The sequence below is a fragment of the Anabrus simplex genome, chromosome 8, assembly GCF_040414725.1.
Source record: "Anabrus simplex isolate iqAnaSimp1 chromosome 8, ASM4041472v1, whole genome shotgun sequence".
NCBI classification, from domain to species: domain Eukaryota; kingdom Metazoa; phylum Arthropoda; class Insecta; order Orthoptera; family Tettigoniidae; genus Anabrus; species Anabrus simplex.
Window position 1 is genome coordinate 217,874,821 of NC_090272.1, and position 21,035 is coordinate 217,895,855.

The following is a 21,035-nucleotide window of genomic DNA, read 5'->3' on the forward strand; positions in this document are numbered from 1 at the left end:
TATGGAACTCTGAAAAAATGCCTGAGGAATGGAGCTCGGCAATAATCCACTCCCTACACAAGAAAGGTGACAGGTCAGATCCCAATAATTATAGAGGGATATCCCTTGTCACATATAATATCTTTTCCAAAATTATTTACTGAAGAATACAGGAACAACTGAACCAAGAACTTGGTGCGTACCAAGGAGGATTTCGGCCAGGCAGAAGTTGTCCAGATCAAATCATCGGTCTTAATTGGATTATGAAGCATCAAAGAGCTTGCAGTAAGAACCTAGTCATCACTTTCGTTGACTTCAAAAGAGCTTATGACAGTATTCATCGGGAGTCATTTCTTAATACCCTTCAAGAATTTGGTGTTCACAGAAAACTGATCAACCTTATTGGAATCACTCTCAAGAATACTAAAGCAAAAGTTAAATTTAAAGAGGAAATGTCAGAGCCATTTACAATCAAAACTGGACTTCAGCAGGGGGATGGTCTCTCACCTATTTTGTTTAAATGTGTACTGGAGAAGGTCATGCGAGAATGGAGAAAGAAACACCAACCGAACATCAAGATTGGTAGAAATATAAAACTAAACTGCTTAGCATTTGCAGACGATCTTGCACTACTGGCAAATAATGTGGAAGAGGCTAAAGTCCAAATTGAACAACTAGAAAACATTGCAGCAAAAGTGGGATTACAAATTTCATTTGAAACGACAGAAATTATGCCCACCTTTGAGGTGGACACTCCTGTCATTCAATCGAACGATAAACAAATTAAGGTTGTAAAAAAGTTCGAGTATCTTGGGGAAATTATAACTTGGAACCTAAATGAGAAAGCCTCCATAGAATACAGAACAAAACAGACAAGCACAATGAGTCACATGATCAACATACCAGAAGAAACCTCTCTGCCAAATTCAAACATTATGGTTCAGTAGTTAAACCCGAAGCAACTTATGCAAGTGAAACTCTTAAGTTGAATACCAAAGCAACAAAGGATAAAATCCAAAAAAATTGAAAGATCATCAGGACAATCATCAATAAAAATATCAAGTAAATGGACAATGGAGACTGCTGCCTAATGAAACAGTCCATTGAGAAAAGGAATCAACTGTGGATACAATGCGAAAAAGGAGAATTGCCTTTTTCAGCCACATAGTAAGACTATTAGAGACCAGACTAATTTCTTTTGGAAAAGTAAAACCAAGAACAACTGGTTCGTTAAGGTCCAGAATGATTTAGAAGAGCTGAATATAACAAAGAAACAAATTGCAGAGAGAAAAGAGAAGAGGATTCTGAGAAATAGAGATACAAGACTAAAATTAAAAACAGCCAAACGAAAACAGTTCACCATTACAGATGAAGAGAGGGCGACCAGGTCAGAAAAAATGAAGTTCTGGGATGAGAAGAGAAAGTTGAGAAAACATTACAACTAATATTGTGAAGACTGTAGTGTATATGAATTTAAGTGCTCCAATGTGGGCTTAAAAAAAAAAAAAAAAAAAAAAAAAAAACCTAACATAATATCAACGAAAATTCCATTGACAATTTGCTGGCAATACCTGTTCTGTGTGTATCTACAATATGATGATCCATCACGAAAACATTCCTGTTGTCTATACAACAGTTATTAAGAGTCAGGTACAATCGGCTGCTGCTAGAAACATGTCTCCCTTGCCGGTTTCGGCTGGCTAGCAAGGTAAGACGTGGACATTGCAGGTCGAGTTTAGTGCGCCGTGTTATGGCCATTCCACCCTTGTGTTTTACGCGCACATACCTCCACTTCATCTTCGACTTCTTTAAAGCCTCCTTGTTGCGGGCCACTGAATGCATTTTTTGTACAGTATGTATTTTTAAGCTTTGTCTCCACAGCAATGCAGAACATTGGCATTAGTTATGCCGTATTTTCTTGCAACTGCATTATTATTCTTCATTTCCATGTTTTTAATAACCATTGACTTATTGGCATTACAATATCGACTAGATCCTGCTGAAAATTTGCCAACAATACCTGTTCTACCTGTTTCTACAATACGATGATAAATCACGAAAATATTCCTGCTGTCTTTAAAACTTACCTTTCCTAAGCGTCTAGTACAGTACATGCGTTATAACTTGGGTCACCAAGTAGCCGTGAACTTTCTAAAATTCTAAGGTTTGCACCCTTGCTATTCCAATTCGAATGATATTTTCTGCGCAGCTGGGGCTCGGAAGTACATTATGGTCGACCTTGCAATGAATTAGCTCAAGAGTGTAACGATTTTATGTCATTCTGCAGATTTGAGAAATGCAGAATGCCATTCTCTCTTTACTATTTTCCGAGAACCAGTGACACTACACAGACGCTATACAATCAGCTGCCATGGCTAATGATGTCTAATAGACGCGAATAATGAAGGTTGAGTTTATGCGAACGTGGGAGGTGAAGGGAAGCTGCGTTGTTACCGTTGTAGCTGCCAGTGGCGTTCAGTACTGTTAGGTCGCGAATGTAAGACAACCCTAGATTTTTCACACGAAATTGAGAAAGAAAAGTTCTTGGATTCTGAGAAATACGGAAAATGTTATGACAATAATAATAATAAAAATAATATTATAAAGTTTATTGGCCGCATTGGACCACTTGAGTTGTTTCACATCCGTTTTCTCTTTGAAGGTTGTACTCTGGTTCTCGAGATGTGCCCAGTACTTTTTCATTCGTTCAAATCATAATTTTCTCGATTCGTCTCAAATCTCTATATCCCTTCTGTGTCATTTCTGCTGAAAATCTGAGTCTTAAGAAAGGTGTTAATTTTATTTTTGTTCTCTGCATCTGGTATCTCAAGTTCAACTGCTTTGATATCTTGCTGAATTTCATGGATCCATTATCCTCCTGTCTTGTTTCCAAGATTTCCCATCATTAGTTGTAAAATCCTGTTTCCTGGTAGTCTCATGATGTGAAAGAAATACGAGATTTTTTCCTTCTTCATTGTGCTAGTGACTGCGTCAATCTCTAGATAGACAGTTTCTCTGGGAAGGATTCTCCAGATTTGACCTAGAATTTATTTATGCGAATTCTTCTTCTTTCAGTTTTGAGGAGCAGACAAGTTCTTAAATCATTTTTAATTTGGAACAGGGTTTCGCGAGCATACGTAGCTTCTGGGAGAGTTACGTTTTTTATAGCGTTGGACCTTAGTGTCTATTGCCAAACATTTCTTGTTATTTGTTGACCAGGTTAGAAATAGAGCTTTTTTCATATTATTAGTTCTATTTATCCATGTTTCTTTCTCATTTAAGTTGTGTGTGGTGATTTCTCCAAGATACTTAAATTGTACAACTATGTTGATTTTTTGATCATTTATGAAACCTTTATTTTTACTCAGGGGTTTCAGGGGCATGATGGCAGTTTTATCAAAGAATATTTGTATTTATAATCTATTAGCTTCATTATCCGTATTGATGATTCTAATAATTGCAAATATAAAGAAAGGAACTTTCCACCTAATCAATACATTTATTTCTTAGAAGGTACTCAAAATATTTTTACATAACAGTTCCGGTTTGGACCTTATTTGTGGGTCATCTTCAGCTGCTGAAGAACCTTTGTCTTAATAAAAACAACATATAATATTAAAACATTACTTAATTAAGAATCATCATCATCATCATCTTCCTTCCAAGTATTGGGCCATGTGACCCGTTACGGTCTTGCATTTTACTTTTTGCAAGACTTGAAAGCAATCAAATGTCCTTCCAACGGGTTGCTAGCCTGAAGGAAGCTTTTAAGAATAAATAATAATAATAATAATAATAATAATAATAATAATAATAATAATAATAATCGTATGGCCTCAGCTACCGTGTGCAGACATTTCAATTTGATGCCATCTGGCTGTCTGCTCATCAATTTCGACGTTCCGTTTTACGCTAGGCCCCCACCAGATGGCAGACCGAGTAAACCGAAACTCTCTTGGGCGTCTATGGCTGAGATTTAATGAATTTTGTCGGGTAAACACCAAATGTGACACCCGAGATCTTTTACATGCCGACATTGTACGACATGGAGTGTCGAATGGACTTTTTCCGCCCTTCAAAAATCTGACTACCTCTGCCGGGTTTGAACCCGCTATCTTGGGATCCGGAGGCCGACACTCTACCGCTGATCCACAGAGGCAGCTATTAAGAATGACTATGCTAAATTACACCAATGGTGTGTTGTGGTAATAAAATAGGCTTGAAAGAGTAGTTTTGATAGTCTAAAATGTTCACCAGTTCATTATGACAATGATCTGGGTGTTCACTCACTCATATACTCATTCATTCAATCTAATTGTTATAATGTTGACATGCTTATTTTAAATTAAAAACATGTTAATGTTGAGTTATATGGTACTGTATTTTATAAAATCCACATCAGGAGGAGATTTGGTAATGAATAATGATGTATGTTGATAAGCTTATGTGATGAGATATGCATGAGTCCCGTGTTTTTAACAATAAATTTGAAATGTTCTTAAGCTTAGCTCCTCTTCATAATAGCATTCTGTTGGACTATGTCAGATGATCTAGGTGGAAGAAAGAAGAGTTTTACTGTTAGAGAATGTCTATGGAATGTGTTTTAAAGTTCAATGTGTGTGTTACTTGCTGTCTTGGCTTGTCATTTGTGTGCTATTCGGGAGCATGCCGTACAATGTTTTGTGTACGCCGGGGACTAGCTAGCCTTGGGGAGGGGTTGGGGTAGGACGGGGCATTTATTTTGGAGGCTCAGTTGTGCACTTTTGCTCTTGTTTGTTAACTCTTTAAATAAATGTTTAAGGGAGGGACGACAGCATTAAAAAGGATGTTTGCTTTTTCTGTGATCTCATTCAGATTAAAATTTCGATTGGCATACTGATCCATACTGATATAGAATTCATCCAATATTTGTAATCCTACTTTTAGGGCTATTTTTTGGAGACTGGTGATATGGGCATGAACTACTTCCATGTAAAGTGCTAAGAAAGCTAAATATTCTGCAAACGCTAGGCAGTTTATTCTTATTGAGGGGTTTCTTCTAATTTTGTTTTTAGTTAAGTTTTCCTTTTGTCAAAGTTTCATGATGTAATTGAGTAATAATGAAGTGCAGAGAGAATAATCCATCATCTTGCATGAGGCCAATTATTGTAAAGCTTTTGACACCTCTCCCCTCAACTTTGCCTTTGAATGTGTGTTGTTTAAGTTTGATAATTTTTATTTATTTAATAATAATGATTATATTATTGGTTTTAAAGTCCCACGAACTAATATTACTGTTTTTATTGCCCTACACAAGCTCCTTTACATGCCAATAAATCTAATGACATGAGGTTGACATATTTGAGCACTTTCAAATACCACTGACCTAAGTGGGACTGAATCAGCTAACATAGGCACCATGTGCTTACACCAATAATGTAGCAGATGAACTCACCTTTCTGCTGCTTCTTCTTCAGGAAGAACTCATCATCCAGCAATGAGATACACAAGGTGAGAGTCAGGAAGTTGAAGAAATTGTAGTTCCCAGTTGCAATGATACATACTTGCAGGAAAGCCTAGAAAATGATATGTTTTATTATTTAATTACTTAGTCTTATGGCAACATTCAAGTAACACATTAAGTCTACAAATCATTTAAATTCAGTCGCTGGTTAATAGCATCAGCTGTAAGATCATAAATAATGCCATTAGGGCTTCCAGGTGAGGAATACAGAGAAAAGCATTGGATAATATGCTCAGTGGTCAGCTCTTTGTGAAAGATGCACATTATAGAGCTCGGAGTGGAGAAGGAGTCCTCCACCTCCTACTCAGAAGGTTGCCTACCATCACAGAGATTCTTGCTTTAGATGATGCAGCACTAAACTCCTCAACGGTGGAACAGTTGAATGAAGTTTTCAGATTATCAATCCAAGAAATGAGTCTTCTTCCTGGTCTTCTTTCGCCTTGTCTCTTCCCTTGAATGACCAGCCGCGGTAGATTATATTTCTCTCCTCACATCGAGATACTGCAGCTTTCTGATTTTGACAGTAAATATTTCCTTTCTCTTTCCCATTCGCCTCATTACCTCGTTTGTGACCTTATCTGTCCAAGTCAACCGCAGTATCTTGTACATCCACAACTCAAATGCCTCTAATTTGTCCATTTCACTCATCCTTCCAGACTTGGTTAAATGTTGATGCATTATACTGAGTATCGCCAGGAATACACACTGGTCTCCAAGATCCCAGCTACTGACCCGCTGTGTGACAAAATTCCTGGTGAAGAAAAAGTTAGTATGTTGTCCAGATGATCTTTGCTATTTCAGCAGTACTTGCTACCTCTTTAGGTGTGGTGGAGGAATGTAGATGACCAATGATAACAGGCATGGGGTTGACCTCACGCTGTTAAATAGTATCATGGTGACAATTGCTGAAAACTCTGTTATTATGAAAGAATTCCATACTCATATTAAAAAATACATGACATAAAAATATAAGTACAATACTGTTAATTGAAGGCAATATACCATAGATCGCAAAGCATTGTTGACATACTTTTGGGCAAGTTTTCTGATGCACCTAACATCTACCCCAGTGCTTTCCAAACTGAGTGTTGCAACATCCAGATATAAAAGAAAAGTATGTAATTGGTCCACCTTCGTCTATACACAAATGTGTCTTAAAATTAAAAGTCTATACACGAATGTGTCTTAAAATAAATTAAGAAAAAATACATGGTAGGAACATGCTTCAACCCCTTTAGGCCTTCTTCAGCCTTAAAAATGAAGTTAAGAAAACACACTAAAACACAAGCCAAAGTCCTACAAAAAGTTAATCTTGAAATATCTTATCGTTAAAAACATACAAAAACACCACACGGAGGAACATATAAAGGCACTCATTCTTGAAGTCTTGATGTACGAATTGACTTAAGTGTGACAGTGGTTATAAATATCAATTGGTAAGATACATCTAAAAAGTAATCATGTAGAAATTATTTTTTAATTGAGAATTAGAAAAATGAAAATTGAAATATGTTGTCAATATGGAAAAGTAGAGAGTTGCACTATTAAAAAGTTGCATATGAGATAGGAAAGAAAAAATGAGGAGAATAATTAAATGATGATGATGCTAGTTGTTTAAAGGGGCCTAACATCCGAGGTCATCGGCCCCTATGTTATGAAATGAGAGAAAATGCAATTTAAAAGTACAAAATTCATCCATTGACCAGAATTCAAAACGTGATGATGAAGAATGAATTGATGAATATGAATTTAAAACAATGAGTGGATCTGACCCGCAATGCCTCACAATTCCAGAAACAATATTACTGACCAAGCGACTGCTTCCAAAGCACAATCCTGAATCTATGATTCTTGTCTAGCCGGGCTGAGTGACGGTTAAGGCGCTGGCCTTCTAACCCCAACTTGGCAGGTTTGATCCTGGCTCAGTCCGGTGGTATTTAAAGGTGCTCAAATATGACAGCCTTGTGTCGGTAGATTTACTGGCACATAAAAGAACTCCTGCGGGGCTAAATTCCGGCACCTCGGCGTCTCCGAAGGCCGTAAAAGTAGTTAGTGGGACGTAAAGCAAATAACATTATGATTCCTGTCTAAAGGGGTTCCATATCCATGTCAACGGTCCCTCATAATGGCACTTATCGCTAGTAAAGCAGAACCATAGTATTTCAAGTTGCGGTACTAATCAAAGGTAGCAGAAAATCACGGTGTTCCAAACATTATGGTACTACTCACAACTATTGTACGTCATACAGTTAACGCAGACCTCTGGTGTTTCGCACATAATGTCGCCACTCATAGGCAACGCAAGTTCATAGTGTTACCCACCTAGGAGTACTAATGACGGGCACCGGTATTCCCGTGGTGTTCCACACATAGTGGGTACTAAACGTAGGCAACGAAGACCCACGGTGTCGCTCATATTGTGTTACTAACCAGAGGCAACGCCCAGACCCGTGGTGTGTTTCACATGATGGCACTAATCACGGGGCGTAAGTCAGTGTTGTTCCGCATTTAGTGGTACTAATCACAGGTACTAGAAACCCACAGTGAACCCTGCTGGACTGCTACGAATCACAAAACAGAGTGGTACTACTCACAAGTAAAGGCGACCTATGGTGTTCCCTGCATGATGGTACTAATCACAAGTAGTTTCATGGTTCTGAGTCAATCATCCCTTGGTCGCCCCTTTTAGTCTCCTCTTACAACAGGCAAGGGATACCGTGGGTGTATTCTTCATCTGCGTCCCCCACCCACAGGGGGTATAATTAAATGAAAGGGGATAGTAAATTTAAAATGTAATAAATGTGATTCGCTTCATGTTGCGTGTTCATAAATGTAAAACAATTGAAAGTTGCAAAACATGAACTAAGACTGCAAGCAGGTCAACTGTTAACTGTGGGAGGGGAGAGACAAGAGGAAATAGAGGGAACGAGAACTTCTTTACCTGAAAATTTATGAAAGACTGGGTGACATAACTATGTTTTATCAAGACGGATTTTTAATGCCTCAAAAGAACATTACTCTGCTCGGGAATCTCACTTAAACTGAAAGTAGCGTTAATCTCCTTGAATTTAAATGTATGAAAATGCTTTCTCAGATGTTAAGTAATTTGCCCTTATTTTCTCAATGGAGAATAGAATAAATCATTGTCAATGGATGTAAACTGACGAAAATCTGACATGTTCACTAATAGCTAAAAATCTATTGAGCTCTTTTGCCACTAACATGTTCCTGATAACAGATACAGCCAATTTTACCAGTTTGGCCAATGTAGCTTGAAGTGCAGTTTTGACATTTGAGTTTGTAAACACCTGTGTTATTAGCAGTTTTCCAACCACCCTGAGCCGAGAAAAAATTACTATACAAAACTGACTTTTTTTCTTGGAAACAAAATTCTGAGATTTATAAACATTGTACACTGTATTAAAATTTGGATTAGATCAGACGACTGGTTTTTGAAGTTGACACATGGTTGAAACAAGTTTAAAAATGGTATATTCTGCAATCCACCTGCGATAAAAAATACTAAAATATAAATTATATATTCAAAACTACATGAACTAACGTGACATCAAACTCGGAAAATTCTGTCATTGGATTTTCTGCAGGCCTATTGGTTATTTCATAAGTAACTTCAAACTCAAGAGCACATATTTGGTAGACAGTAGGTTTGCCACACGTTGAGTTGGTACGAAATGTAGATTTTATAACAGCAATAAACCTTGCCTCTCACATCAATAGAGTACCATTTCAGTTAACAGTTTTCCGCCACAGTGAAAACTTGAATTCAGGCTCATTTTCCTGCTGTTAATCAGTCTGTGTGGTCTTCAGTTCTATCTCGTCATAACAGATAAAAGGTAAACTGTTTTAACAATACAACAAAAATTGGAGGTTATGGAAAAACTCTGCTGATAAGCCAGTGGGGTATTATATAATAGAAGTACAAACTACCTGCACTCCCAAGGAAAATAAAACAAAGTAAAGCTGGAGGATTCAACGCAAAACAGTATTAGTGGCAAATATTCAAAATGTAAAGTTTAAGTATTTTTAAAATAAATACTCTTGCTATGTTTTAAATCAATGGCACATGCTCATAGCCCTAGCTGTGCAATTGTTCCCGCGACGTAACGTACCTTGACAGCTCGCAGCCGTGAAGTCAAGCACGTATTTCAGAAGTCTACCAAGAGATGGCACTGACATGTTATATACCATTGGAAAAAAGAAAGTTGCTCTTTCTTGCTATGGTGATTGCATTTGACTTTCTTGACTAATTCACATTATAATTGACCTTGAAAAGTTTTCTTCCTTAACCCCTGTGATCCTCGTAGATCACCGATGACTGATGAATTTGTAACCATCCACTCCTCCCCCAAGTGTTCAATAATGGCTGCTGTGTAACTGAGCCTAGATTTAATTTTCCCAGTCCCCTTATGTTTCTCCTTGTAAAGAATATAGCTGTTCAACACCATCCTAGCTATCATTAAAAGCCACCTTCTTCCAATACCTTAGTTTTCCTTTCATCCAGATAACTATATAGCATCAAGTCAGATGTGTCAATTTCTCCCATGAATTTATTATAATTTGCAATTATTTCTGGTTTGGTCTGCCTATTGAAATGATTATGGGATACTGGAACTTCTTGATCCTTAGCTGTAGCATGACTGCACAGAAGAATGGCTGGGTGTTTTGGAGAGTTCTTTTCACGGAAAGCACACGCTAGAAGTGGACCAGATCTATAGTACACATTCTGTCAAACAGAAAATTTATTTTTAAATTGTTGTGGCAAAAGTTTTCTGTTCCTCCTAACAGTTCCAGTTATAAACGTACACAGCTGATAGAAGTGGCAAACAAGTGGCACTGACTTAAAATAATTCTCAACAAATACAGGGTAGCCTGTGTTCAAGTAACCCCCCCATGACCCGAAGTTTCTTCACAACAGTGTACCCCAGACCATTTTTTGCAATGTTGTCTTTATCTTCTTGAGGTTTGGCACCTCTAAGTGTAAAATCCCAGACAATAGTTGGATACTGAGTCACAAATCATCCCCTTTTCAACTTTTACAGCCCAAAAAGTAAGGGGGGAGGTCCAATATGCAATAAGTTCAAATTTTTTGCAGTGAACACATGGATTCTAGGCTATAAAGTGCTATAAATTATACATGTAAACATTCTACACTATTGTTTAACAAACTTATGAATGTATTTGAGTTATACTGGCTATTTTCATCTAAAGCAGTATTTCTACATGTAAGAAGACAAATGGTGAACACGACTTATAGGCCTACATATAAAGTAAATATAGTCTGTTTTAGTTACTCATAACACGTCGTTCATCTTGTCTCTAAACCTCTGATTAGGCTGACGTCAGGAAAAGCATACGGTTGTAAAAACTCACTACGAAAAGTAGTCTCACTTCATACTCGACCCCGCAGAGAAAAGGGATAAGGGTATTGTATTATCATATTATGCAATAGTGATACAAAAGAATCTAATGGCCAGTCATTTGTCTCTATCAGTTCAGCAGTAGGCCTACCACACAGTACAACTGAGTAAACCTGAACACTACTTTCATTTGAATTATCATCTTGGGCCGTCAGCTTCCCTGCTACCATTCCAAATGACGTACCGTATTTCACGGCATAATCGTCGCACTTTTTATACCAAAATTTTCGAAAAAAATTGTAGGGTGCGACCATTATACGATGAATATTTAATACCAGTATTTGTATTACTCAAATGTATTTATAACTAAATTGTATTTGATACAAATTTAAGATGCACGTAATACTCGCGTTTATACATCAAAATAATTAAAATAGTCTAAAACAAAATTCATAATTTTTCGCAACAATTCGGCGAACGTTTTTCCAACCTGAAAATAAAAATGAACGTATTAAGTTAATTTGTCATTAATTTGAGTATTAAAGTTAAAAATATTACACTTGCAAAAAATTATCGCTTTGTTGTGAAATGCGGACTTACCGGTACGCAATTTATTCCAAATCTTCGGTGTCGCTATCGCAGGTTTCGCTATCTGATGCGCCGTCCTCGCCTCTGTTAATACCAGTAACAGATTCTTCGTCTCCCTGCCACACTGCGTCATCTTCGGAACCGTCTAGTGCATTCGAAATCCCAGTCCTTTTGAAGCTCTTGGAGACTAGTTTAGGTGGTATAAGATCCCAACTCTTCTTCACCCACGAGCATAACAAGTCCAAGGGTGGACGCCTGATATTTCCGGCGGGCGTCAATTGCTGATCGCCGCTCATCATCCACTCGTTGTAAAATCGACGTAAGTGGTCTTTAAAGGGTTTATTAACACATACGTCTAGTGGCTGCAAAGCAGATGTTAGACCACCAGGAATGACTATCTGTCGTGTCTTATTTGTACTGAGAATTTGCTTCACTTCGTTCACGAGGTGACCTCGGAAACTATCTAAAACAAGCAGAGCTGGTTGTTTTAGTAGTGCACCAGGTCTTCTATTCCACACAGTTTTAACCCAGTCCAGCATGAGTTCTACGTCCATCCAACCCTTTGGTTGCACTCGTACATGAATTCCACGGGGAAACTGTATATTCTTAGGCATCGTTTTCCTCTTGAAAATGATGTAAGGCGGCAACTTTCTCCCGTCAGCTGTAATGGCTAGCATTGCCGTGCATCGCAACTTCTCACTACCGCTGGTTTTCATTAATACACTCCGTGATCCTTTTAGCGCAATAGTGCTGTTGCGAGGCATATCAAAAAAGATTGGAGTCTGATCGGCATTACCGATTTGAGAAAGCAAGTACGAAGTTTAATTGCGCAAACGTATGACAAATCGGTGAAAATTTACAATCTTGTCCGTGTAATCAGCAGGCAACTTTTGGCTTAGTGTTGTTCTCCTTCGCACTGACAGATTGTGTCGTCGCATAAACCCCTTAATCCACCCACGAGTCGCCTTAAACTGAGTTCACAATTAAGTATTTATTTTCCACCTAGTCGATACAATGATTGCTTAAGGCAATTTTTAATGGTCAAAAGTGGTACATGTTTCGTATATTATCAACATCTTCAGCCACATAACACTGTTTAGATGAAAAATGTATAAAATTGACAAAGTAATGCTTTAGAGGAAGTGTCCTTAAAATTAACATAAGATTGACAAGATTAAAACAAACAAATAACTCAAGAGAAAATATATAAATTATTTCTACAATAGAAAGCAGTCATCAAGGAAACACTTGTACAATATTCCATAGAGAAATTGTCCTAATAAATATTCTTTTCTTAATAATTCATGAAAAAAAGATCAATTTATAAATTAAAAATTATACAATTTATAAGTAATTATCGAAATGAAGAAATCCTGATATCACAGTGCGGCTCTTATTATTAATGTAGATGAAGATATAACTAATTCCTAGTTGTCAAATCTTATTAAGCCTGCTTTCCTTTGGAATAGTAACTCCCGTCATTCTTTCACAGTTTTGCGCCGGGTGTAATATTGATGATGCGTTCTTCCTTGCTCTTGCACTTGAGGAGGTGGAGGTGTGTCAAGAACTTCCTTGCTGTCACCTATAGCTTCAACTGAGGAGGAATAAGTTGTAGGGCTATCTGTAGGAGGAGAAATTCCAATTCTTTTTTCGTGATCCTTCTCAAGCATTTTCAAATATACTAGAATTTGATAATATAATGGATTCTTATATTCTACAGCCTCATTAAGGTTATCATTTTTCTTTACAAGTTGGTCTAGATGAATGTACAGGTCTTCATATGTGTTCATTAAGCTGCCCTTTTTTAACTTTTTTATGATGGTCAGGTCTTGTTCTATGTTGGTAAATTTATGACCTGTGGCAGTCATGTGTGATCCCATTGCTGAGAATCTTCTATGTTTTTCAGCATTCACATGTTCCAAATATCTAACTTTAAAATTGCGGCCAGATTGTCCTATGTATGTATTCTTACATTCAAAGCATGTGAGTTTATATATTCCGGAATCGAAAAATTTATCTTTTTCCGAGAGATTTATTGTATCATGGTTGAAAATACTATGTTTCATGTTGTTATTGGTGGAAAATGCAATTTTAAAATTTTTTCTCTTAAATAAATTTGTTATTACATGAATGTTTGGATTATTATATGTGAACTTGATATATTTTTCAGTTTTACTAGGTTCGACTGCTAATTTAGATTGTTGCTTCTCCGAAAATTTATTAATTATTTTATCAATCATGTTATTGTTGAAACCATTCAAGAGGGCTTGTTGTCGGATAAGCAACAGTTCTTTATTCCTTTCAGATTTGGATAAAGGAATACTAAACGCTCTGTTAACGTAACTATAATATGCTGATCTTTTCTGTGCCTCAGGGTGTAACGAGTTGTTCTTGATAGTGGTCAGTGTGAAAGTGGATTTTCTGTGTATTTTGAAAGAAAATCCTTTTTCTTCTCTTGTTGTGACTATGTCCAGAAAATTCAGTGATCTTTCAACTTCTTCTTCTACAGTGAATTTTATATTGGAATCCAAATTATTCAGTATATTTAAAACTTTATTGCTATCGGTGAGTCTGTTATCTATTATAGCGTAAACATCGTCCACATAACGTGTCCAAAAATCCAAACCCTTTATTTGATTAATAATTTTCGTGTGTTCCAAATAGTCTAAGTATATATTAGCCAATATTCCTGATGCTGGGGCTCCCATTGAGAGTTCTTTTTGTCGGTAAATTTTATTATTAAACGTAAAATAATTTTGATTTAACACGAATTTTAAAACATTAATAAAATCTTCAATTTCTGGTATGCTTACTAATTTGTTCTTCGTTAAATTCTTCTTAATGATTCTGATAGTGTCTTCTATTGGAATGTTTGTATACATGTTGGTTATGTCAAACGAACATGTCGTGTGAGATGATCCAAGTTTAAAATCTTTAACTAGATTGCAAAAATCCACTGAGTTTTTGATGGGTGTTTTACAATGAAAGAGCAAGGAAGAACGCATCATCAATATTACACCCGGCGCAAAACTGTGAAAGAATGACAGGAGTTACTATTCCAAAGGAAAGCAGGCTTAATAAGATTTGACAACTAGGAATTAGTTATATCTTCATCTACATTAATAATAAGAGCCGCACTGTGATATCAGGATTTCTTCATTTCGATAATTACTTATAAATTGTATAATTTTTAATTTATAAATTGATCTTTTTTCATGAATTATTAAGAAAAGAATATTTATTAGGACAATTTCTCTATGGAATATTGTACAAGTGTTTCCTTGACGACTGCTTTCTATTGTAGAAATAATTTATATATTTTCTCTTGAGTTATTTGTTTGTTTTAATCTTGTCAATCTTATGTTAATTTTAAGGACACTTCCTCTAAAGCATTACTTTGTCAATTTTATACATTTTTCATCTAAACAGTGTTATGTGGCTGAAGATGTTGATAATATACGAAACATGTACCACTTTTGACCATTAAAAATTGCCTTAAGCAATCATTGTATCGACTAGGTGGAAAATAAATACTTAATTGTGAATCTATTGAAGTGCGATACGGACCATGAAGCTGATTTTATGTAATTAAACTGAGTTACCGGTATGTTGTGTTTGCGCGCTACCTCCTGTCCCTTAATTTGTAACATTTCATATGTTTAAAGATAAAAATTTCATTGTTCCGTATTGAAATTATTAACATTAAAAATTAAATAATTGAAGTTCAACCAATTCAATACATAAAAGAAAGAAATGTAGTAATTACATTCTTATTTAAATGGGACCGGTTTCGACCCTAGTCCAGGTCATCGTCAGCCGTAAAAACAAGTAGGCGAAATCACACAATGTTTATGAATATTGGAGAAATGGGTCAGTTTCACACTCTGTCAGGCACAAAGTCACAACACTATCAAATAATATATGAAGATTATAAATAAACTTGAAGTCGCAGACGAATAGATTTGTAGAAGCAAACCGCCAGTTCCCGGTGATCAGCGCGGCACATTCAAGGTCATGCGCTGCGGTCTCGAACGCCAAAGTAGAGTGGAGAATGTCTTGAAGGTCCAATATTTGTCTTGGTTGCGGGAAGTTAACTGGCGGTTTGCTTCTACAAATCTATTCGTCTGCGACTTCAAGTTTATTTATAATCTTCATATATTATTTGATAGTGTTGTGACTTTGTGCCTGACAGAGTGTGAAACTGACCCATTTCTCCAATATTCATAAACATTGTGTGATTTCGCCTACTTGTTTTTACGGCTGACGATGACCTGGACTAGGGTCGAAACCGGTCCCATTTAAATAAGAATGTAATTACTACATTTCTTTCTTTTATGTATTGAATTGGTTGAACTTCAATTATTTAATTTTTAATTTTAACATTTCATATGATACACTGCAGCCATTGTTACGTATTTCACTGACGTACCTAAACATTTCTTCGTCAATTATAGGAAACTTCCCTGTTTTAGGACCTCTAAACGCGCGTCTAGAAGGGTTTGTGCTTTTTAGCTTGTTTTTTACTTTGCGCCAGTCACGCACCAACTTTTCACTCACAGAAAATTTTCTTTCTGCAGCTCTGTTCCCGTGCTGTTCAGCGAAGGCAATTACGCTTAGCTTGAAGCCCGCAGAATAGTTTCTATATTTACCCATAATCGCTTATAAATGCTTCGCACGTTAATGTTTTGCGATATAAATGACTTTCCGTAATTGTTCACTATTAAAACAAATTATTTCTGCAAACACCCAAAACACAAATTAAAAACAAATTCTCACGCACACATGTCTACAGTAATCACGTAAATTTGAAACAAATAAATGCATCTGTGATCTGTCCATTCCAGAGCAGCCAATACTGTTAGGCAGCAAGGAAGCATGCAACAATTTATCAGTTTAGCTCGTTGGTTGCGACACACTACTGCGCTTGCGCAAAGCTCGCAAACCGGAGCTCTAGCTAGCGCGGTGTAGATCTACTGTATAGTTGACTGTATTCCGAGACGTCAGTAACAAACATTCATTTTTTCAATTTCTTTTAAACATACGGTAATTAGGTTAATATTTCTTCCCAGTTATTGATGATTTTACATTACATTACTGACGAGTTTATAAAATAAAACTTTAATAGCATTGGATAATAATTATCTTGACTGCTTGGATAAAAGTTTTCATCCCATGCCCGGACACTTATGACGTAGTAGTAAGATAAGAGTCTAGCGATGACAACTGAGACATCGTAAATAATTCGGCTGAATAATTCCGTGGAAATCTGCGTTATCGTCTTGGATTTCACTTCATGCGCAATAACACAGGAGCCGGCCCCATGGAGTAGGGGTAGCGTGCTTGCCTCTTACACGGAGGCCTCGGGTTCAATTCACGGCCGGGTCAGGGAATTTTACCTGTATCTGAGGGCTGGTTCGAGGTCCATTCAACCTACCTAGCCGGTATTTCCTGGCGACGTTGCCGATAAGCGATAACTTACAGCCTTACATATTTCAAATAGGAACTCATAATATGTAGGTGGTGAATAAATAGTACACTGTCTCGCGACCACGTTGTCAAACTGCCGATAGCCTACCGGTAAGCATAATATGTAGGTGGTGAATAAATAGTACACTGTCTCGCGACCACGTTGTCAAACTGCCGATAGTCTACCGGTAAGCCATGCGTCGTACATATACCGGTATTATTTATTTATACGTTGTGCAACATGTCGCAAACGTGACTGTGTTGCCAAATTGCCCACAAACCATACACGTATTTAAATTGCGCATTCATGTGCAACTTACGTTGCAGTTCCATTTACCTTTTAACCAGATTAGTGAACAAAATTTGGACGTGCGACGATTATGTAATTAAAGGTTTAAAGTCCGATTTTTGTATTGAAAATAAAGGATGCGACGATTACGCGGTGGCGACGATTATGCCGTGAAATACGGTAGTCTTCACGGCCATCTCGTCAGCCACGCATCGAGAGCATTCGAGGTCTCTTTCTTCTTGAAACTTTTAAAAATAGTGTCGTTCTCGACTATAGAGTCCAAACCGTGAGACCGTGGTTTCTGGAGACTGTCTCTGATATTCTCAATTGCTGTATGTGTAATAGAAGCCACTCCTGAATAAAGGTGTGCTTTGGTAGAAAGCGTGCCAAACCACCAGCTGATAACTAGCGTATGTTACAAGTTGTACTTTCGAATTTAATACATAGTGATTGGTAGCGTTCTTTGGATAACTGCTGCTGTTGAAAACCAAACCCTTATTTTTAAGTATATTTCATGTGTGTTCTCCATTTATCACATCAGGACTTACCAAAACAGATGTAAATGAGATGAGAGATCATACTGTTTAGTTTAGGTAGGTTATCAAGTGCCTGCACAGTGCCAGAAGTTCCACGATGGGAAGATTAAAAATAAATACCGGCGTAACAATATATTCTAAGACCCATTACTGCATGCAATTAACCTTGATTCACAGTTTAAAGCTCTCAAATGCCATGGAAAAAAACTATTTCCAAAATATATCCAACAAGGTGCATTTACAGTATTCAAATAATGCACTTGTATAAAACAATGACAAACATAACCTCACGTAACAAAAGGAAGAAAAACACGATTCAAAGAAGAGGAAAAATTATGTTGGCTCCCCTGTGCAGTGAATTATCTCTTGGATTACTGTACTGTTTGCATTTTTAGATGCCTTGTACTGGCAAAAAAAGTGCCTGACGCCCTTAAAACATTGTAGCTTTTCGAACTTTCCTATGACGGGGGAAGGAAGTCTCTTGCTTCTGTGTGCACTGCATAGCAACACAGTACATTTCCCGGCTGGCAATTCTCTCCTTTAAAACCATAAGTCTGTTTGGCCTCAGCATTTAAAAAATAAAACAAACAATGCAGTTTCATCGGCATTGACAATTTTTTGTGCGTACGAATTTATTATAGGCTATAAGCCATGCTTTTTCGCCAACTGTCGGCATTGCCAGTGTTCGCGGATTCTACCTCTCCGCACACTGCCCGCTATATGATACTGAGTCATTCCTTAAAACGCCGAATCAAAAATAATTAGCATTCCGCTCAAACATAGCAGATATGAAGCACACTGTAGACACGCCGAAGTAGGTGAAAGTGAGCAACGTTATCCCTGCGCGTTCCGAAAGACACGTTCTTTCATGACGCAGAGAAATTTTGAATTTAAATTACTCTGTAAAATACTTTTTTTTTTTCAAATGTAAAAGCAGTTTCGAATTAAAAGTCTGAAGTTCTACTGTATTTCAATAGCAGTTAAAATACCAAAACAAAAAATAAATGATTTCCTAACACTTCACATTAAATTCAGGGGTATTTTGCTCTCTGTATTCTGCTGGGGCTAGTGAGAAAACCCACCCTTCAATCTTACTGGTCGGTTCACAAATCTTTTTTTTTTTTTGCTAGGGGCTTTACGTCGCACCGACACAGATAGGTCTTATGGCGACGATGGGATAGGAAAGGCCTAGGATTTGGAAGGAAGCGGCCGTGGCCTTAATTAAGGTACAGCCCCAGCATTTGCCTGGTGTGAAAATGGGAAACCACGGAAAACCATTTTCAGGGCTGCCGATAGTGGGATTCGAACCTACTATCTCCCGGATGCAAGCTCACAGCCGCGCGCCTCTACGCCCGGTGGTTCACAAATCAGCTTCCACTCCATTTCTAATGTGTCATTCAACAGATTTTTGCTCTTCTCAAAATTACTTTACATATAATGAAAAATGTGATCCTGCTAATAGATTAGCTAAACTTTAGCCAGTCATCAGTCACCTCCAACAAAATTTCAGGGTCACATATTATCCTGATGAGAATATAGCAATAGATGAAAGCTCTGTAAAATTCAGAGGCTGACTTTGTTACATTCAGTTCAACCCTGAAACAAGAGCTTGTTTCGGTATCAAGATTTACAAATTCTGTGATCTGCTAGTGGGTACTGCTTATGGTTTGACGTCTATACTGAAAAAAAAACCCACACAGAACATCAACTGAAACACCAACAAGCGGAGCTGTAGTTATGGATCTCATGGAACCTTACCTAGGCAAGGGACATACTGTTTTTGTATATAACTGGTATATCTCACCTTTACTTTTTTATGAGGTTAGTGAAAAAATCTAATGCTGTGGGTACTGTTAGGGTTACTCGAAAAAACATGCTATTTCAAAAAAGCAAATTAAAGAAAGGCAAAACTTTTGTTAGGTATTCACATAAACTGTTTGCTCTTCAGCAGATAGATAGAAAAGCCGTAACCATGTTATCAATTTATCATGAGGACATAGAAATGACTCAAAACAGGGAAAATAAACAAGAAACCCAAATCAGTCGTTATCAAACCTAAGCCAGTAACTGAATACACTCCATGAATGGAATAGACAGACATGTTTTTCAATTATGAGAAGGTATGCAGGGAAGAATAAAAAGCTTTTTTCCTAGCTCATGGATGTGTCAATATACAATAATTACTGTATTTACGCGAATAATACCCACACATTTATTTAAAAAAATTGGGGCACAAAATTGGGGTGCGGGTTTTATTTGCGTCAATGTTGGCATTTTTTTTCAAAGTCAGCCTTCCTAAATTTAAGGTGCGGGGATTATTCGGTGGCAGGGATTATTCGCGTAAATACGGTATATCCTAAATATTACTGGTAGAAAACACATATCACTGAATTCAGAATCAAACTGGCCGAACAAATCATAGAAAATTACTGTACCCGAGTTCCCTAGGCAAGACCACAAGAGGGTGTTTCCCTATGACATTGCAGGCTGCATAAAGTGAGCACATTTCGTTAGATTTATTCCACCCAACCCCATAAAGACAGTGCGTGGTGTGCACAGCACAGAAGAAAAGAAGCAATAGCTGTTATGTGTCAAATGTCTTTTAGCTCTGCACATCCCCGACTGCTTCAACATCCCTACATTAACCTGAATAATAGGGAGTTTAATGTAGTCTGGAACAATGGAGAATGAAGAATGAAGGTTAGCAGAGAGGCATTAATCTGAGGCAGCAGCCCAAAAATGGCTCCAATCTATAAACTTCTAAATTATTTACAAAAACTAATTCTTGCCAGCTATAAACCCCTAGGCTACAGGCAACGTTCACTACTTATTCAGATGCTTTCAGCTGAACATGTTCTTAACACTAGCCACCTTCTTCAACAGTCAATAGTGATAGTATTCTGTACTCTGTACGTCCCCAAGGGAAGACTAGAAACTTTCTCTCAAGCTCACCTGAATGTAGAAGGCGACTACACGAACCGCACGCATTGGAGCAAAGAAAAGGAAGGGAATAACAAGTTCAGCGATGTTAGCTCCAACGGTGGTAAGTTTCAGGAACCAGCTAGGAAGATGGTGAGCATACCAAGCAAGAGCTGTGGGCAGACACTGTGACTCGAAGTGCACGCTGAGAGCTGGAAACATAATACATAGCAGTTACCGAGCTTGTCAAGTACATTAAAAACCTGGAAAAAATAGTGGATTTAGACTCTTAATAACTCTACTTGTTTACTCCTATCACCACCATTAAATTGTGATATTATGACGAATGTTATCATCACAATCTTGAAGCAGCTGCC

General features: G+C 37.3%; 1 protein-coding gene across 3 annotated transcripts in view; it reads right to left on the minus strand.

Annotated features, from left to right (window-relative positions):
* Window positions 1-21,035, minus strand: part of LOC136879002 (lipase maturation factor 2) — a 105,242-nt gene that overhangs the window by 43,791 nt on the left and 40,416 nt on the right. For all 3 annotated transcript variants that reach the window (XM_067152685.2, XM_067152684.2, XM_068228922.1), the window contains exons 5-6: window positions 20,692-20,870; window positions 5,414-5,534 (exon numbers count right to left, since the gene is read on the minus strand). In XM_067152685.2, coding sequence (XP_067008786.1) covers window positions 5,414-5,534; window positions 20,692-20,870 — 300 coding nt within the window. The remainder of the gene's footprint in view (window positions 1-5,413; window positions 5,535-20,691; window positions 20,871-21,035) is intronic.